The 20320-nt window shown below is 48.6% G+C and overlaps 1 protein-coding gene across 1 annotated transcript in view; it reads left to right on the top strand.

Annotated features, from left to right (window-relative positions):
• LCP2 (lymphocyte cytosolic protein 2) overlaps positions 1–19963 on the top strand; it is a 38292-nt gene extending 18329 nt beyond the window's left edge. Inside the window, exons 7-20 of the mRNA XM_081092299.1 lie at positions 1669–1867; positions 3770–3867; positions 5198–5264; positions 5351–5434; positions 7916–7941; positions 8058–8077; positions 8166–8273; positions 9574–9608; positions 12405–12534; positions 13901–13950; positions 14896–14990; positions 15814–15891; positions 17348–17503; positions 19134–19963. Coding sequence (XP_080948425.1) covers positions 1669–1867; positions 3770–3867; positions 5198–5264; positions 5351–5434; positions 7916–7941; positions 8058–8077; positions 8166–8273; positions 9574–9608; positions 12405–12534; positions 13901–13950; positions 14896–14990; positions 15814–15891; positions 17348–17503; positions 19134–19256 — 1269 coding nt within the window. The 3' untranslated portion in view covers positions 19257–19963. The remainder of the gene's footprint in view (positions 1–1668; positions 1868–3769; positions 3868–5197; positions 5265–5350; positions 5435–7915; positions 7942–8057; positions 8078–8165; positions 8274–9573; positions 9609–12404; positions 12535–13900; positions 13951–14895; positions 14991–15813; positions 15892–17347; positions 17504–19133) is intronic.
• The last annotated feature ends 357 nt before the right edge of the window (positions 19964–20320 follow it).

The raw sequence follows: 20320 nt of genomic DNA, 5'->3' as shown, positions 1-20320 counted from the left end.
TCCCCCAAATGTTTACCCATTGGCCCAGAAGCGACATCCTTGCAGGTGCCGAATGCAGTGCCTTCTGTGCAGGGCTCAGCCCCAGACGAGCTGCCCCGCTCCCCTCTATAAACAGATGGTTTCCATTAGCTGCTGACCACAGGTCGTGCCCAGTACCCAGCGGGGCACTAGGGGGCAGGGTGGCGATAAAGAACCCGAATGTGTGAGCAGTTCACAGTGCAGGACATGCACAGGGATGGCACAGGTGCGGGGCAGAGTCTGATCAGGAACAAGAACACACACACCAGTCACTGGGAGACGTAATCGCCCTAGAGGCGGAGAGGAAGAGTCTATGGTTGCAAAGGCCTGTGGGGGAAGCCTGGTAGGAAGTCAGGCGCCATGGGCCGGGGCGGGGGGGGGGGGGGGGGGGCAGGCTGAGAGAATCGAGGGTCGCCCATGAGACCAGGGCACAGTCAGCCTGGGCTGGAGAGGGCTGACACCATCGTTCTGAAGTCCTGTTTGTCACAGCCCCCCCCCCTCCTCCCGCCTCCCCGCCCCCCCACTTGGCTCTTAAGATAAAGAAACACTAATGACAGGACAGGCCTTGTTTGGAGTCCAGGAAGACACTCAAGCCTCACTTTGCCTTCCAACATATATTTTCAAATGCTCCTCAAGTCAAAAATTAACACAACAATCTTTCAGTTGAACAGTTTGGTCTTCTTGACGCCACCCGCAAAGCTGCCAGGATTTCTAGACGATCACTCCGTCGCTTTCCTCACCGAGCTGCAACCTCCCATTGCTTCTTTGCCCTGAACTTGAGAGAAGTGCCCTGGGCTCGCTGACTGCCCTTGACTTCGGCCTGAGAGTGACCAGCCACTCCACTGGGCGGCTGATGGTGGCCCCTCTTCTTGGGACGTCATCCCTGTGACTGTCCAGGTCCAGGGACTGCTTCCCAGGCAACCACCCCGCCCCCAGGGCTGACTTCCTGGCACACACAGAGAAGCACATGTGCAATGCAATACAAAACTTAGAGTCTTTCCAATAGAGCGGCTTCAAACTCAGTGTCAAGGTCAGGACCTGTTTCTGTATGTGCAGCCCTCAGCCGAGATGAATAGCTCAGTGTGACTGGCCCCTAAACATTCCCAGACACAGCTCAACCTGCTTTCTGACTCAGGCGTGGCTCTCTGCCTTCCCATTAGCCATTAGCGTGGCCTGCAGCGCTGCACGGGGTTGTAATGAGAAGACATTGTTTTGAGCACAGCACCCACCCTCAATGAACAGAGTCGACAATGAACTGGGGGCATCACAAATGCTCCGGGCATTTAGTCTGCCACTTGGTGATGCCTGGAGTAAAAACCGTTTTCTCAAAACGGAGCCAGGAATCCGGCCCCTCCATTCCAGAGTCCTCCTCCTTTTGTCTGCTTGTCTCGGTTGGGCAAAACGTGTAGAGGAAAACGCACTGCCCTCATGGCCTGAAGACCTTGACAGAGGTCCCCAGGCCAGGACTCGCTGGCCTGTCCTACTGTCCTCCCCAGCCTCAATGCTCTCAGCTGCATAATGGGAGTGACCATCCTGGTGCTGCCTGTCCCCACGCGAGTACCACTGTGAAGCCTGGCAGAGAGAGTAGACACGGGCAGGTTGAGTGCCGAGGAGCCGCTACAGCCTGTGCTGTCCCCGTCACTGTGGCAGGAAGAAGACGACTATGAGAGTCCCAATGACGATCAGGATGCGGAGGATGATGGCGACTATGAGTCCCCCAACGAGGAGGACCAGGCGCCCCCGGAAGACGACGCCGACTACGAGCCGCCACCCTCCAATGACGAGGAAGCCCTGCAGAACTCCATCCTGCCTGCCAAGCCGTTCTCCAACTCCAACTCCATGTACATCGGTAAGGGCCCTGCAGTCCGCCCCTGGCCCCCGGCCCCTGGCCTCCAGCACCCCGGCCCCCACCGATGCACCGGAGGTGGGCGCCCCGGCAGCAGAAAGCTGGATGTGCTGATGCCAGCTCTGGGCAAGTGACTCCACCTCCGGGGCCTGGGTTTCCTCCTCTATGAGACAGGGTAATAATAACACACCCACAGAGGTTTGCTGTGAGGACTGTTCAGACTGCAGAGACATCATTGCCCATGATGATACCAGCACTGACCTGCCACTTGAGGGTACGTGGCAGAAATAACTCGTTGTGTCCTGTTTCTCCACATTTTTGACCAACTCATAGTTAGGTGACACAAATACCCACAGGCTGTCAGAATAATATAACCATATTGAGTGGGGTTTGAGCATAACTTCAAATTTTTAAGATTTTCACTGTCTCTCTATTTCTGTCAGCCCATTTCTCATTCATTCATTCACTCATTCATTCAACAAAAATCACTGACCTCCTACTATGAGCCAGGCACCATTCTATGCTGAAAGTCAGCATTATCAGGGAAGAAAGCATAGCCCTTGCCTAGCAGGGCTTACGTTTTAGGAGAGATGGTGACAGAAAATAAGCACGTAGAACACAATATCAAGGAGTAAGCCAGAAAGTTAATGGTCAGTATCACAAAAAATTAATACCACCGATTCTATATCACACTTGGCAATTTTAAAGCCCTTTCATAAACTCCATGTCAACATTTTATTTTGTCTTTGTAAGCACTCTATGTGATAAGGGCAACAATTATCAACATTTTTTATATATGTAGGGAAGCAGGCCCAGCGAAGAAATAGATAACTGACTTGTTGAGTACCTCGTATGTGTCAGTTATGAAGATACAGAGTGAGCAAGACAGTCCTCACCCTAAAAATTCATAGTCCAGTGGCTGAGGCAACGTCAAATGAATGGGTCACAAAATGGTTTAATTAAAACATGATATATACTCAGAAGACAAGTGTGGGAGATGAGACTGGGGTATATGCCTCGTCTGGGTTTGATTCCCTGAGGATGTGATATTTAAGCTGAAAGTTAAAAGATGAGTAGGGCTGAGGCTAAGTGAGGGTAGTTGTGGGAAAAGAAGAGCATGCTAAGCAGTAGAAATGGCTGTGCAAAGGTCCTGGGGTTAGTAGGAGCATGGCATCTCAAAGGTGCTGAGAGATGGCCAGTGTGGGTGGAGTGGCATGAGCTTGGACCTGACTTGCCTACGTTCTAAGCCCCATTCTCCATGGACGGGTGATGCCTCTCAAGGGCTGGGGCTAGGGTGAGACAAGAGAGGCACCCAGGGCCCGAAGTGTAAGGAGGCCGGCACTGGCAGTCCTGGCCTGGCCTTTCCCTGTTGAAGGGGTGTGGACGTTGTCAGCCTGCAAGCCTGGCTCAGGGATACTTCTTCTGTAGTGACCAGAAAGATCTGAGTTGCTCTCCAGGGCAAGTCCTAACCAGTTAAGAATCTATGATTGGGTAACTGGAGTTGAAGACCAGCTCCTCCCTTTAAGGGAAGAGATAAGCCAAAGGAGGAAGTAGGAGGGGGCAGAAGAGCCCAGAGCATTTGTGAGGGGAAGAAAGGGAACCCAGAACAGGATCTCCATGAGCCGTGAGTGCCAATTGAACCCTGCCCAGGCAGCTGGGCGTGCCTCTGTGTGTACTAGTATGTGTGTCTGATTCTCCACCGCTTGTAACCCAGGTATGGACACATCCCTGCCACGGCCTGCGCTGGCGCTGGCGCTGGCGGAAGGCTGTGGGACCTAGGGCTCCTGGAGCCCGGAGATGTGCAGAACTGGGTGAAGGATCTATTTCTGGGAACCCCTGAGCGTGGCCCACACTCACCTTGCTTTAGCATTTCTCCTTTCATTTTGCTGTGCCTGTGTTTCCCAGACCGGCCCCTCTCCGGGAAATCCCCCCAGCAGCCGCCCGTGCCGCCCCAGCGACCGATGGCTGCCCTCCCTCCCCCACCAGCCGGCCGGAGCCACACGGTAGGCCTCCTCCCTCTTCCCTGGCACTTTCTGCCCCTTCCGCAGACCTCCTCTGCCAGAGAGAAGTTGGTAAACATCTTCATCTGCTTCTCGCCAGTAAGACAGGATTATATGCAGGCTGGGAAAACGCATACCCACGTACTCACCGCATTGTGTATATGTGTGTTTTTTGGGGTGGGGGGGAGGATTGATATATTAGTGATTTTTATTCATATTATAATGCTTATTGGTATTTTATTTTTATCATAAACAATTTAAGCTAATTGCATAATAAAAAGCCTCTCACTTTTGAAATAAGTGAAAACTGTAAGTCAGTGACACCTAATAGTATTCCGAGAGTCCCAGGTCCCCTTTTCTCTCCTGCAAAAAGGATGTGCACCACCTGCTGGCCAATGCCAGAAATTCCACGGGCAAATGCCTGGAGACTACAGGTTTATGACCAGATTGAAACAGAGGCAGCAACTCCCTTTCCTCTTTCTCCAAACTTACAGTCTCGGGTCCTGGGGGCCTATCCAAGTACCCAGAGAGACCCCGAGAGACCCCGAGAAGTTCAGGATAAGGCGTCAATATCTGTAAATGTGTTCCCTTCATGAGGGATCCGAGCACTCTAACAGCCATGGCAAGTGCCAAAGTGTCAGGGCTAGAGGGAGGGAGAGGACAGCATCAGGGCTAGAGGGAGGGAGAGGACATATTGTCCCCAAAGCTCAAAATCAAGAGCACACCACAGTCAGGACCTCCCATCTGAGAATGGTCAGCTCCCTCCTGCTTGTGCAGTTTTCTTGCAAAGGGGGCTCACAGACCTGAATTGATCTACAAATGCATTTTACTTTTGAAATCTGAAGGCTGTGAACTCTGCCATTGGCAGGCAGAATCCACTCATTCAATCAGCAGATATTTATTGAGCATTCTGTGTGCTCAGCAGCGTTCTAGCTGCTGGGAATAGAGTGAGCGTGAATAAGACAAATAATAAAAAAAGTAAATAGATGTATAAACACGACAGTTAGAGTAGTAATGTGAGGCTCGGGAGACAGAAGACCCAGGAATGTGATGACGGGTGGGGAGGTGACATTGAGCTGGATCTACTAGCAGGCTTGTCAGGGAGCAACTCCCTCCCTCCACTGCCATGCAGGAATCGCTTCGGGGGAGAGAGGGCAGAACAGGGGGCTCCCGTAGCAGGCTACTGTTCAGACTGGGATCAGAGATTAAGATTGAGGGTGGAACTTGGAAATGGGGAAGAGTGAACAGATTCAGACATATTTGGGGAGATAAAGCCACCAGGAACTGCTGATGTGTTGCAAATACTTCCTAACATTTTTTTTTTTCCAAACAGCCACTCCCCACACCCCAGCCCAACCACGAAGAGCCTAGCAGAAGTAGAACTCCCAAAACAGCAAAGCGTGAGTTCCACTCTCCTTGGCCTGCCATGCCCCACCCCCCAGCCAACCATTCTTCTTTTAATTGACTTCCTTCTTTTCCCTTCCAGTCCCGGCTCCTTCGATAGACAGAAGCACCAAGCCCACCCTCGACCGTTCGTTAGCTCCATTTGACAGAGAGCCCCTCACACTAGGTGCGTATCATTCGTATTGGATGCATAATAATAATGGCCAGCCTCGATAGGGTGCTTATGGCATGGCTTTCACACCCACCAACTCATTTAACTAACACCACCACACTATGAAGTGGGGGCTTTTAGAAACATCGCATTTTACAGATGAGGAAACTGAGGCACAAAGAGGTAACTTCCCAAGATCACTCAGCTACCAAGTAGAAACCCCAACCCAGATCAGCCTGAAGCAGAGCTCCTGCCCTTTGCCCTGTGCTGGGCCTGCTTCTCCCCGGGGCCATCTGTGTACACTCCTCTCATTGTCCTCCCGAAGGTGATGCAGGGGGCACTGTGGTGCCGAGGGAGGAACTGTTGTTTAGCAGCTGCCTGGCCACAGGGACCTAATCTTTCCAGAGCTACCTCCTTATTTGTAAGGTGTGTGTTCTATTCGGAGAAAATGCTTCATAAACTCTAAAATGCTATTTAAACAGCAGGTTTACTTTTGTTGTTGTCTGTGTGCAGTTGACCAAACTGTGGGTCTACGACAGTCCTTCTCCCCCAGAACTGACCCGGGGTAGTCTTGGATCGCAGCTACCTCCACATGAAGCTATTTTCAACTCAATTCTAAAACGTAGCTACCATTTATTGAGCACCTACTATAGACCCAGTGCTTTACCTACCATAATATTTTACCTACATTTTCTCTAATTCCCAAACCAACCCAACAAAGGGGGTGCATTATCTCCCCGCCCCCCCCCCCCAATGTGTATAAATAGGTACAGGATTTGAACCCATGTCTTTCTGACTTCAGAATGGTGCTCTCTTCCACCATCTCCTCCTGCCACTGAAGACACTGGCTTTCCCCCTGTGGACCAGAGTCCTGGGCAAGGAGACCGGGTTTGGAGGGATAAGGAGCCTGGAGGCCAGGCCCCACCCGAGCCCTTCCTTCCCTTCCTTCGCTCACTCTGAGCAGGGCATTCGCCTGGCCTGCGGGGCCTCAGCCTCCTCTCCTGTTGGCCAGTTCCTGGCCTCGGGGCTGCTGCTAGCTGCTGTTTTCCTTAAAGGGCCCCAGGCTCTGCTGACTCATGCAGGACTGTGTGCCGTCCCAAAGCTTCCAAAGTGGAATACTGCCATCCGGTCTCAGTCACCTCTGAGCTAACCCAGCCTTTTAAAAGATTCCTTCTCCCTTGGGAAGTGACCTTGTCTTGACAATACCAGCTCTGCCCTCGAAGTGACTCACTTGTCCAGGATGTTTTGGGAGAACTAACCTCTTACAAAGCTGACTCTTCACGGGAGATTCCTAAAATGCCCAGAGAATATGCATAAATAAGTGACTTTTTAAAAGAGAAAATCTATTCAGGCATAAGATATACATATAAGTTTTCTGGTTATTCCTCTAGAGTTTTCACCTCCAACGAGTTTTATGAATGACAAATTTATTTTTACACCAAAACACTCCCCCACTGGGCAGGGAGTTCCTCACAGTGAGACAAGATCCTTGGCCCTCCCGTGGGCCTGGCTGTACTCAGCATCTAGAAAACAAACCACGTAAAAATACAACTCCAGGTAGACCATTTCACCATCCACCTCAGGGTGGTCGCTGTGCAGGATGGTGGGAGGGAGGGAGGAAGCTCAGCTAAGAGGGATCAAGTTCCTGACCCTGCATAGAGTGTCACCTGACTCCTGTAGCAAACCTGTGCCCTTTCACCCACACGCCCATTTCACAGGTGAGAAAATCAAGACTCAAAGACCTTAAATAACTTGTTCAAGGTCATGCAGCATTTACTTCTAGACCTGCCTGAATCCAGCTGAGTAATACTTGTATTACATTGAGGATATAGGGCATTTCAGACAGAATAAAGAAGAAAGCGCTGTGAATAACTTTGCAATGCAGAGTTCTCCTTCCCTCAGGGAGCCTGCAGGTTATCTGCTCATGAGAAAAGTGAAAGAAAAAGAAAGGAAGAAAGGCCAGCCAACAAAAACCAGCCCGCCAGGAGAATCTTCAGAAACCCTCTTCCCCAAGTTAAAAATCTTCTCAGAAACTAAGTGTAATTAATATTTTATATAATGTCAATGGTACCAAAGGATTAGAGGAAAATTAACCTCTTCGTGGCAAATGGGTTTATTTCAGACACAAACATAAACGTAGGCTTTATACCAAGAACCTCTTGCCCAATGAAAGAGGGATAAAACCCCAAAAGACACCCAATCCTTTCATCACCCGTTACCTAAAACAAACTGTGGGAGAGAAGCACAGAACCCAGAATACTGTTTGTATGTACGCAATGCTGTGCGACCCTGGGCAAGTCACTTAATTTCTCTGAGCCTGAAAAATCAGGTCTAAGGTCTATGGTTCCTCCCGGCTCGAATCCAAGCAGCTCCTTCCCTCCCTCCCTCCCTCCCCCCATGAGACTCAGTTTAATTTCATCAAACTATGTTTTAATGCCTGGTGCTTAGCTGGTAAAGGCCAGAACTCAAGGCCTGTCTGCCGTTTGTCATTTACAGGAAAGAAACCGGTGTTTTCTGACAAGGTGAGCTGCTTTCCTGTTTGTTTGTGTTTGTTTTCATTTTGGTCGTGTCTTGTATCTTGTCTTTATTCTTCGGAAAGTGCTGAGGTCACTCACGCATCTTCCCTCCTGTCTTGCAGCCCCCGACCCCAGCAGGAAGGTGAGTGCTCTGTCGTGTCTGAGGGAGGGAACTGGTCTGCCTGGGACTCCGGTTTGTGTCTCACACATCCTTTCTCTCAACTCTGCAGGCCTCTCGGGGACCATTTACCCAAGATACCAAAGCCTCCTTTACCCCCGACCGCGGAAAGACACGACAGGAGTAGCCCCCTGCCCGGGAAGAAGCCACCTGTACCCAAGTAACTGTCCTCTGTTGCTTGAGCTTGTCATTTGCTGTGGATGCCCCCGCCACCTGCCTAGTGGTAGCTTTCCTCAGGGACCCGCATCCTGTCTGCTGCTAGGGCTGAGGGATTGCTCTGGCTGCTTAGGCTGGATGCAAAGTCCCAGGGTCCCTTTGAAGAAAATGGCAATCCAGCCAAGAAAGGGTGGGGAGATGCTTAATCGGGGCTGTGGGCGTGACTGCTGTTCATGGAAACCTTGTCCTCAACCAGTCACATTTGTGGCTGCATTTTGCTCCCACCACAGGGCATGGGGCCTGGACCCGGCATTGCAGTTTTCCGTACAGACAGCAGGAGGAGATAATGGCGGGGGCGGGGGCGGGGCTGGGCGGCCTCTGAAAGTGTCTTCCTTGTTTTATAACAGCAGAATCCTGAGGTCTGCTCTAACGTTGCTTGCTTTGCTAGAAAGTTCTGGGGGCCTATTTACCAAAGGGTCAGGCCCAACCTCACCACTTACTAAGAACAAAGCCAAGGCTTCCGTTTATCTGAATAATAGTTGTAACTCTGACCCTGGCTCGGCCAGTGTGAGGATTCAGTCTGGCCCAGGGCTGGGTACATTCCAAACCTTAGTGATCAAGTTAACATTTTAATGGAATGTTTTAAAAGTTCAAAATGAATGGAAAAAATGTCATAATGAACAGAATATCGGAATTTTAAATACAGGGAGACGTGGCAGGTGAAGCTTCCAGCCCTCACCCTGAACACCTACTATGTGCAATGCCATCCCCTCCCCCCTCTGTCCGGAGAGCGGATGCAGGCCCAGGGGCACAGCTGCCGCCAAGCCTGCGGGACTAGCTGTGCATCTGGGCAAAGCCCCAGAGCAGCCGCGTTTCCAACTGTCTTCCTTTCCCCGAAAGGGTGGGCCCGGGATGGCTGTTTAACCCATCAGCGAAGGAGAATGTGAGCTGTGATGGCTCTCGTTTGCTTGGTACAACATCTATTCAATGACATTTAACAGCTACTAAAGAGTTCGTTTGCTGGCTAAACCCTTTTTCATTTGTAATTCTTTGCTGCAGGAGCTGAATAGAATAAAGGCTTGCCCAGCTCAGTGGGCAACAGGACAGCGCTCAGCCACCAGACTCCCCCCCCATGGCCTCTCCCCACTTTTCTGCTGGGTTTTGGGAGTTTTTTTGCTTCCTATTCTGCCACAGCTCAGTGGGCTTCATTTCTCACTATTACGCCAAGTGAAACGATCTATGTTCTGAGGCCGGGTCTTTGAACTTCATGGTCAGTTCTCTTTCTTTGCCCCATTTCATTTCAGGCATGCACGGGCACCAGACAGAAGAGAGAATGTAAGTACACAACGTCATTCGGTGAGCGCCTGGCACAGGGGAAACCAGTGCGGGCTCCGTGCAGGTGGGGGTCCCTCTGTCCTGCCTTCACTGAAGCCCAGTCCCAGAGATAAACCTGCACACTGTGGGCTCCAGAGTCCTGTGCCTCTTGGGGCCTCCATCTGTCCCGCCGGCCCGCTGCCAGGCTGCACTGCAGTAGCTCAGGCCCCTCTGAGAGCTCCCGGGGTGGCTGGGTGAATAACAGCCCCAATTCTGGTGGCAAATAGCAAGGTGGAGGGCAGTGGGTGGAAGGGAGAATGAAGGGAGGGATGGCCAAGAGGCTGGCCTTGCAGCAGAGTTTCTAAGTCCTCTCTTTTCCTGTTAATACCTGCACAACCTGCAAAGGAGGGCAAACAGTATTTATTGAATGCCTACTGTGTGCAAGCTAGCTACAGTTGGTGGACCAGCTGTGTGCCCAGGACTTGCCCACTTTAGCAATGAAAGTTGCATGTCCCAGCATTCCATCAGTTTCAGGCAAGCCAGGAAAGTTGGTCACCCCCAGTTTTACACACGCTTTGCCTTTACTGACCCCGTGAGGACTCATGGTTTCTCTTATAAGAGGAAACTGAAGCTCAGAGGGGGTGCCATGCTCCTTGCAAGTAGTACAGCGAGTAAGTAGGCAGGAGCTGAGTCCTCTGGTCTGTAAGCCTTCTGCAGGCTATCATACACCTGCCCCATTCAGGGCTCAGCCCACAAGTGCCTGCTGTTCTGAAGCTCCATGCTAGATGGTGCGCTTGTTCAGATGAAGTGTTAAGACGTGACGGAGGCAGGCAAACCCACAGCCAACATGCTAAACAGTGTATGATCATGGAATGAGCTACGGAGGTGAGGGAAGAAAGTGACCCATGGGGGTCGAGGAGCCAGGGGTGACTTCTTAGAGGTGAAATTTGTGGTAGCCATTGAATGTTGGGGAGGGCACAGAGTGAAGTCACCCTAAGAGAAATGGGCTTGCAGCCCAGCCTCAGGAACGTCCTGAGCAAAGGCAGGTGGGTGGCAGTGCCCAGGGAGCCCAGGAGCTCGCGAGAATGGCAGCTTGGCTGCCAAGCCAGAGGGACAAGAGGAGGGAAGGTTGGAAGCGAGGGTGACATCACATTCCTGCGGCTCACAAGCCCTGGAAGGGTAGCTGCTCTTGTCATGAGAACCTGGGACTTGATATAGTGGCAGCCGTGCTGAAGAGAGCTTTCATTGTGGGGATTCGCGGAGCCCAGATGCATCAGCTCTGCAGCCCTGGGTGGGGACTCCCAGTCGGCCACGTGGGATGAGTGATTCTGGCTGTGATCCTTCTTGCCTCATCTCAGTGGTAGACTAGTGACAGCTAACTTTAACTGAGCACTCCATATACGTGAGGCACAAGTCATAACTAATGTAATGCTCACAGCACTTTCATCACCAGCATGCTATCCTAACAAAACAAGCCAAGTTGCCAGTGTCGGTCTAGTCAATGGCAACATGCCTCTCCCATCATTTCTCATCTGAGGAGAGAGCAACTCGCCTCCCCCTTGCTGGTTTCACAAGGGTGCCCTGCAGATCAGTGTGCTGAGCGATGCGGGCGCACCTTGTAAGCCGCATCATAAATAAGATGCAGTTGCTCTTCACAGGAGTGGCCATTGCCCAGCAGAGCCCAAAGGAAGGCTGAGCTTGGGGTTAGACACATGCAGGGTTGAATCCAGTTCTGTAACAATTCCCTGGCAAGTTTGGAGTCCTCCCTGAGCAGCTGGTTTCCATGTGTAAATGGGGATGTTAAATCCTTGATGGGTCGCTGAGGAAGCTGGATGAAAGATCATGCATGAATCATTGGTGTCATTACTGTATCTTTGGGCCCTTTTAGGCACCTCAGGGCCTGTCTGATGCTAAGTGTATAGGGAGAGGCTCCGGGTGGAGTGTCCTTCGATGCCGGTTTGTATTAAGGAATCATAAACCGCTTAACTAGTTCTGTTCCCACAATATATTCACTACAGAGTCGCACACTGCTAATGTGAAATAGAGCCATTTATGTGATTGAGGAATCGTCTTGATGATAGACTAATATATATTTTTTCTTCCCTTTACCAGGATGAAGATGATGGTATGTTCATCTTATAGCTTATAATTCATCCCTTCATTTTTCTGCTCAGGCATTCAAACGAAATTTTTTAGTACAGAAACACCATAAAGTCAATTACATTTGTTAAATTAGTTTTAAATGGACATATATCATGTGGTATACTGCATGACTGTAATAAAATGGAATTGTTTGGCTGGATTACCAAAGAGAACCATTAAGTTTGTGCGTATCGGTGCAAATTACTTAATGGTACAGCGAGTTAAAAATGGCATGTATGGTTTGATGGAAACATTTCTATTGTGCCCTCTCATGCACATGGGTAAAGGATCACTAATTGCAGAAGAATAAGACAGCATACAATTTGGCTTTCATAAAACAAAATAAAACTTGTGAATCATTTCTAAAATGCATATGGTTTCCAATTGATAATTTTCTGCCAACTTGGCGTTTCAAAAAAGGGGGGGAAAAGTGTATTACAGAGACTGACATAGAATGGCAACATTTTAAAATGCACGCTAAGGTGAAAGGTCACCCAGAAAGTCCTTGGGAGGTGGGGTTCCATCCTACCAACCACTTCCTAATTACATTTCATCTTTCTTGGATGTTTGTATCGCTCTTTGGACTAGTTGCTTCTAATGGGGGAGCAGTTCTGGAATGTTCTATGACACTTGGACCCTGATAATCAGCTTTATTTTTTTTTTCTTTCCCTTCCCACAGTACATCAAAGACCTCTGCCCCAGCCAACACTGCTCCCCATGAGCTCCAACACTTTCCCTTCAAGATCCAACAAGCCGTCGCCCAAGTCCTCCCTCCCATCATCACACATGTTCGGAGCATTCTCAGAGAGGTTTGTGCAATGTCCTTAAGATCTAACTTGACATCTGGGTCCACTGAGACTGAGCTAATGTGAGGTAAGTTGAGGAAGGAAGAAATGAGCCGGTGTATAGTAGGGTCAGAATATTTTGGGTCTTAAGAACCAAAACCAAGCTAATCACAACGAGCCGCACATCTTAACCCACCGTGCCCTCTGAGTCTGTGCTCAGGGTCAGAGAGGTACGGAATAGAATGCCTCATGGTCACCCCAAAGAACGGACGCTTTGGCAGGAAATGGGGAACATTTTCACTTTGTGAGTTAAAACAAACACACGCCCACTCAAGAAACCCAGTTACCTGAGTACCTGGAGTTCACCCTGCGTCTTGAGTGGAGATGGAGAAAGCCTACCGTGAACTTGGCAGGTGCGAAGGGTCCACTGTGCAGGCTGTCCCCGCAGGGGCGGATCTCAGGGCCGCAACGAGGCTGGCCAGGGGCACGGACAGGAAAAAGACCCGGACGTGTCTCCCTCAGCAGGCCCACAGGGTGCCTCCTGGTGTCCCCCTGACCTCCAGCCCTGTGGGCTCGCTCTCTCCTTTAATATCCAAAGGGAGAGGCCCAGCCCCACTCTAAATACGGGAGAAAACTCAACCATCAGCACGACTTCCCTCCCCCCTGCCCCCCGTCAATTTTTTTATTTTTTTTAATCTTCCTTGGGTGCCACTTGCTCTGAGTTGCTGCTGCTGCTTCTCACCCTTCCAGCTATGCCTCTTCCTCTGCCACGCCTGCCCTTTTCCACACTGTCCGCCCACACGGGCCCCTGCCCTAGCCTTCATTCTCACAAAACACCACTATGGGAGCTTGCCGAGCAGAGCAGACTTGGACAGAAGGGGGTGGGGCTAATGGGTGGGGGCATGGCCATGCAGCATGGACAGATGGCATTTAAGGTCCCCAGAATCCCTTACCGTCCGCTGCAGCGCCCCCTGGTCTCTGTTCCTCACCCGCCCACCCTCTCGTTGTCCACTGTTAGGCCCTGGGGGTCCCCTGTTCCCCAACTCCATGCCCATCACTGTATTTTCCTAACCATGACAGGCCCTCTCCCCAGAGGACTCTGCCATTCCCCAAACCAAAAGCCCCAAAGTGCAGCCAACCATATGAAGTCGCTTTCAAATGCCCGCACTTACAGTTTTCTTGGTTTTGTTTGGCGGCTGGCGAAGCTGGTTAGACTTTGGCCGGTGGTGAGATGCGTGCGCCCCGTTCCGTCTCCGGCCGGCTCCCTGGTTTCAGGGCGGGGTGGGAAGTACTCACAAAGGAGGGAGCATGACAGCCCGGTCTGGTCTCCCTCATGCAGCCGCTCACTGGCTCCTCCTCACCCAGCTGACAGTGTGTTCTCTTCCCGCAGCAGCAGCAGCTTCCCGCAGAGCGCCTCCCTGCCGCCATACTTCTCTCAAGGTTTGTGGTCTGGGACCCGGGGGCCTACTCCAGGCAACACGCCGTCATGCCAGGGTTACCCACCTGTGCCAAAGCTCTTGGCCAAGGTTCTGCTGGTTCCTAAAGGCATCAGCTTCCTCATCCGGCACTGAAGTCGGGTCTGCAGTGCGCCAAGGGCTGCTGGAAACACACCCCACTCCGGAAGGCGGCCTTGGCCTTTAACCTTCCCCGGTAGAGCTCCCAGGCCCATGTTTTTATCCCGGGCTCGGCGTACTGGGCTTTCTCTGTAGTTTGTTTCCACAATGAATCTACACTTGACTTATACATTGAGAAACATGTTTAAAACACAGATTAAGAGAACCCAACCCCCAAATTTCAATTCGGTAAGTCTGGGTGAGGCCGTGCCTTTTAAAAATATATATATTTTTATTGATTCAGAGAGAAAGGGAGAGGGAGAGAGAGATAGAAACATCAATGACGAGAATCACCTATCGGCTGCCTCCTGCACACCCTCTACTGTAACCGGGCATGTGCCCTTGACTGGAATGGAACCCGGAAGCCTTTGGTCTGCAGGCTGACGCTCTAGCCACTAAGCAAAACCAGCCAGGGCGAGGCCGTGCCTTTTAAAGAATATCTCCTCCAGGTGTTCTAAGAGAGTGAGCAGCAGGGAGCAAACTCTGGTTCTAAAAGCTAACAGTATTCTCAAGGTAATTTCATCTTGCCTCGGGCAGCTGACATTTCTCTTTGTGAACACACAGAGAACATAATTATCTTCATTCCTGCCTCGTCACCACGTGGTGGTTTTGAACAGGTGGGAGTTATTGTTGAACTAGGCTTCCTGAAATGCTAGTTGCTGGAAACAACTGCAAGAGCAATTGGGGGGCGGGGGGGGGGGGGAGTATGTGTTATGACAGAAGTGAAAAAGGGTTTACAGTAAATTAACTTCCAAATGTTGTACTTTTGAAGGTCCTGGCAACAGACCACCGCTCAGGTCGGAAGGCAGGAACTTTTCCTTGCCGGTTCCAACCAAACCCCGGCCACCATCTCCTGGGGAAGACGAGGTAAAGATACACATATGTTTTCATTTTCCCCCAGGAAATGAATCACCATAAACTCCCACTGAATATTCTTTTGTACTTTTATCTTCTTGACCTTAATTTTATATATATTATTGATTTCAGAGAGGAAGGGAGAGGGAAGAGAGATGGAAATATCAATGATGAGAGAATCATTGATCGGCTGCCTTCTGCATGCCCCACACTGGGGATCGAGCTCGCAACCCAGACATGTGCCCTGATCAGCCATCGAACCCAGACTTCCTGGTTCATAGGTCCATGCTTAACCACTGAGCCATGCCACGGCTGGGCATGGCCTTAATTTGTTTTTTAAGTGAAAATAATTAAAAGGGAGGATCCAGGTGAAAAATATATTCTTTTTCCTTGTGTTCTTAAAGACTTTTCCAATGGCAAATGTGTTTTGCATTTAACAGTGAGTACCATGATCCTATTTTTCATCTGTTTTCTAGTTTATGACCTTGAGTAAGTCCCTTAAATGCTTGTTAATTCAGTTTTTTCATTAAGTCTATTATTCTATTAGACTGAAGAAATTATTATATCTATATTTTCCTCATTAAAGATTCCATTATATAAGGAATACTTATTCGCAGATACCTTTGAAACAGCGTCATGATAAAAAGCAGTTTGCAGGAAATACCTTCTATTTAGCCTTACCTGAATGATTCTTTATTAAATTAAGAAAACAAACGTTTCCAACCTCATGGCATGGAGGTGGCGATTTATGAAAATGATGACTTGGAGGCCTTTCTTTTTACTTACTTATGTAACTGCACAATTTATTCTGTATTTTAAAAATTTACATTTTCAGAATTCATTAAGTGAAGAGTGGTACGTTTCTTATATTACCCGACCGGAGGCAGAAGCTGCTCTCAGAAGGATAAACCAGGTACTGTGCTAAAGTTTAATTTTAAGTGGTTATAAACATTAATGGCAGGAGGAGAAGGGGCCTGGCTTTTACTGAGTACCAGTTATGGACTAGGGATTCTGCTAGGTCCACGCTGTTACACCGGGGAGACCTATTAGTACCGGCTTCTCACCTCCCAGCAGCCGCCACAGTGATTCCTAGGACCCCGGGAAAAATCTAAATTAAGGCCACACTGGGCTGGCAGAATCGCAGATTTTATCATCAAAAAGGCCTAACTTGTCATAGGAATCATACAGTGTCCAAAGAAGACTCTCCCCCAAAGTTCCAGCGTCTTACTGGCCCAGTCCTCCTCTTCATGTCAGTGGCCATTCGCACGGATGGGAAGAGATCGCATCCAGGCAGACAGTGGGTCGTAGCCAGGCCCTTCCCTCTGGAAATGCCTTGCTGCCCTTTAATGTTATTGGGTCTTAGCCAGATGTCTTGTCGTCGGTGCTGAACCTTAACCTTAAATCTGCACGTATCAGAGAGGAGAAAGCGAAGACCCTGCATCTTTCACATCTCGAGTCCACAACAGGGGTTCTCAACCTTACCTGCACCTGCAAATCGCCTGGGGGAGCTCTTCTAAACTCCTGCTTCCTGGGTCTCCCCTGGAGAGGTTCTGACTGAATCGGTCAGGGCGCTGTGGGTGCACGGGGTCTTCAAAGCTCTCCAGGTGAATCTATAGTGAAGCCAACCCTCTACATCACTGGTCCAAGGGTATATTTTTTCAACAGAGATGTTCTGACCGAAATTTACTCATTAACTTGACATGAAAAGCACAGGGCAAAGCCATTAATGCAGATTGATGGCTCTATAAAGCCATCCTGGCTCAATACACGAAGAGAAAATAGCTTAAGTGCGTTCTTACTAATTAATTCTAATTTAATATCATTATCTTTACAGTACTAATATTAGATAGCAATAATTTATAGAATAAAAATTTAAAGTACAGGACGAATCACAACACTATTTTAGAAAATATCAGAAAAAAATATATAAGCACAGACAGCCCACATTCAGTTTTGTTCAGGGACGAACACTCCACCTGGAGGTCAGGAGGTTTAAAAAAGTGCGTGAATTTCAAGGCGTTTGGGTGTTTCCTGAATTTGGCTGAGGGAAGAAGGGCAAGGACATTCATTAGCTCCCAGGAGTAGGGAGCTATCTCCTTAGCTGACCAAGTCCTTATGTCGCCTGGCCCTGGGCCCACTCACCCGCCGATGTGTTTCATTACCGAGAAGGGCACACCTTTCGTCAGACTGCAGAGGCTGACTTGGACCTTTCTCTCCTGCCTCCTTCCCCAGAACCATTCCTGGGATTTTAGCAGTTTGGGACCTGAATGTTCACCGGCTTGGCTTGTAACCCATAGTTTTCCAGATCCCTAGAGACTGGCCCACTGTTGACTTACTGTTCCCATCCCCACACGAATGTTTCCTTTTAGGATGGCACTTTCCTGGTTAGAGACAGCTCGAAGAAAACACCAAGCAATCCGTACGTCCTCATGGTGTTATACAAAGACAAGGTCTACAACGTCCAGATCCGTTACGTGGAGGAAAGCCACGTTTACATGCTGGGAACTGGGCTCCGAGGGAAGGAGGTAAGGACCTCAGTTGCAAAATGTTCCCCAGTTCTCTTGTTCTGCTTCATACCTACCGAGTGGAACTTCACTGTAACATTCTTTGCAGGTCCATTTTGTATGGCAGCTTAAGTTAAATCATGTTCGTGAAACCCTTCATTTACTGAAAGGCAATAAAACAAAATATTAACAGTAGCCACACCTCTACCACAGGAATCTTTCTTTTACCTTTTATTCCAAATAATCTAAAGTCACATGTGCAACTTTTGAAATCAGAAAATATATGTAAACATTTACATTTTTCAAAAGAGCTCCAGTTGGATGGTGTCAAAGGCAAGTCCCTTCTCAGTCATCTTTGCCACATCATTTCAATATAAGATTGCAGGGTGTTTATAAGGCTGTATTTTAAATCAACAAATGGAAGAATAGAATATTTGTTGTGATTATTTAGATACTTGGTTCATTTCCTACTAAACTGGAGGTGTGGCCAATGAAGGTGGCCAAATTGCCAAAGACATCTTCCTCTGTTCAGCCGAGGCTTATACCAATCACTTTTTGGGTGATAATCCGGTTATGAGGAAAGCCTTTCAGGGCTGCTTTTTGCAAAGGAAACTAACAGCTAAATTTACTGCCCCAAGCGTGTTCTTTAAGTTCAAAGTTCCAGGAGGGAGGATCAGCTGGACCAAACATTCCCAGACTGAGAAACAGCCCACCAGAACTTCCATTTCACTCCAAATGTGTTTCAGTTACGATCATGTAAATGAGCAGGAAAAAAGCCCCCACATGATTTTGGTCAAGTGCTTGAATCACAGCTGCCCTGAGGGAGCTGCCTAGCAGAGTGGTCTTAGAGGAAGTGCACGGTCCTGTCGGGATACCTAGGTGACTTCTGGCCCACCTAAAAGGGTGGATGGGGTTTTCCCAGGCTGGCCCTCGGGGAGAGGTGATCCAGGCACTGAATGCCGACTCGGCTACAGAGCCCGGGTGAGTGCGGGGTGGCAGTGGGCAGGCAGCAGAGAGATCGTGAAGGAACTATTATGCCATGTTGCAGATGTCCCCTCCAGACAGCAGGGACAGTGGCCTCCTGATTCCTACACCTCCTCACATATTAATGACTGAGACATGGGATTCAGAAACCAAAATCACAAACACCGAGAGGCAAAGGCCAAGGTATCATAATTAGGCCCCTCTATATATGATCCCCTGTCCGAAGTTAAAAAAACAATTAGTTGCCCTGGCTGGTTTGGCTCAGTGGATAGAGCGTCGGCCTGCGGACTGAAGGTTTGATTCCGGTCAAGGGCATGTACCTTGGTTGCGGGCACATCCCCAGTAGGGGGCGTGCAGGAGGCAGCTGATCGATGTTTCTAACTCTCCCTCTTCTTTCCTCTCTGTAAAAAATCAATAAAATATATTTTTAAAAAATTAGTCATACACACACACACACACACACACACACATATATATAGTCTTTTATCCACAGTATATTGGATGTTGGTGACAGCAGAAATCATTAAAACATTTGTCAAATTTTACATTAAAAAAATAAAAATCCTCCTAACTTCAAGAGGTAAGATATTATGCAGATTAAAAAACGGAGGGTGCAATTCATGCTACCTGCTCCAGGGTTGATTTATCTCCGTTTTGAATCTTTCAGGACTTTCAGTCTGTGTCAGCTATTATCGACTACTTCCGGAAAATGCCGCTCCTGCTCATCGATGGGAAGAACCGAGGCTCCAGATACCAGTGCACGTTGACCCATTCGGCAGGTTGCCCGTAGCACGTTAGCCGAGCAGGCGAACCTTCCCTGACTGTTGCCAGTGCAGATCAGCCAACCTGGGTGGCTGCACACACACTCAGGACTGAATCGAACCCCTCAGCATGAACACGAGGGTCTGGTCCTTTCGCTTAACAAAGGTTTGAAATGAAGACTGTCATGTGTCCCATAATTTATTTATTCTTCTTCAGTGTTTGTGAAGTGCATGAGTGATAATGTGCACACTGGCACTGTAGTCATGCACTGTAATGATTTGTGCAAATAATGTGCATTTTTGATACCTGTTTCAAAGTACAGTAGTTTCCACAACTACAAAAATAACTTGGGGCAAGTTTCAAAACATTTAAACAATAATAGCTTTTGTTATCACGTAAAACTGATTTTTTGATAGCCAAACCTTGTCCATCAGTGGCAAGCATGAGTTTTTATACGTATACTATAGTAATTTGAAAATCACTAAAATTAACTTTCTTAGCAGCAATAATTTAAAAGGCTTCAAAAATATTTCATCCTTTCTTACTTGGTGTTTCTTTTTGTTGGGGGGATTTTTGTATACTTTTTTATGAAAAGATAAATGCATGTTGGAGTAAGTTCCTGGAATTAAAATTAATTTGCCTTTTGCTTTACTTTCGGGTTCCTAAAACAACTTTATTGAATTTACTGTTTGGTCTGTACTATTATATTTTTGTTTTGAAGCAAACTTAAGCTATAAATACAAAAAAAAAAAAACATTTTAAATCAAATACACTTGGATTTAAGTACAAAGAAGTATGTATTGGGTCATGTGACTTGGAAATCCATGGTAGGAGTAGATGTCAAGGATTTGGTTGTAGATTTTACCAAAGTCTTCCTGGGAAGATGAAAAAGCAATGAACCTACACAGAAAAATATCTGGCCAGATAACCTTTCTTACACCTCTTTTTATCCCCCTAACAACTGTCATAAAGACCTTTTCCTCATCCTTCTCATAAGAGCTTCATAAATCCTGCAAAGCAATGCAGGTCTTTCCTTTGCTAACATATCTCACTTAACAAGCAGTAGGCATTTTGCAAAACAAAAACCTGGCA

The sequence above is a fragment of the Myotis nattereri genome, assembly GCF_964212035.1.
Source record: "Myotis nattereri genome assembly, chromosome: 5".
Lineage (NCBI taxonomy): Eukaryota > Metazoa > Chordata > Mammalia > Chiroptera > Vespertilionidae > Myotis > Myotis nattereri.
Note: the sequence above shows the minus strand (reverse complement) of the source record. Positions and strands in the feature narration are given on the sequence as shown.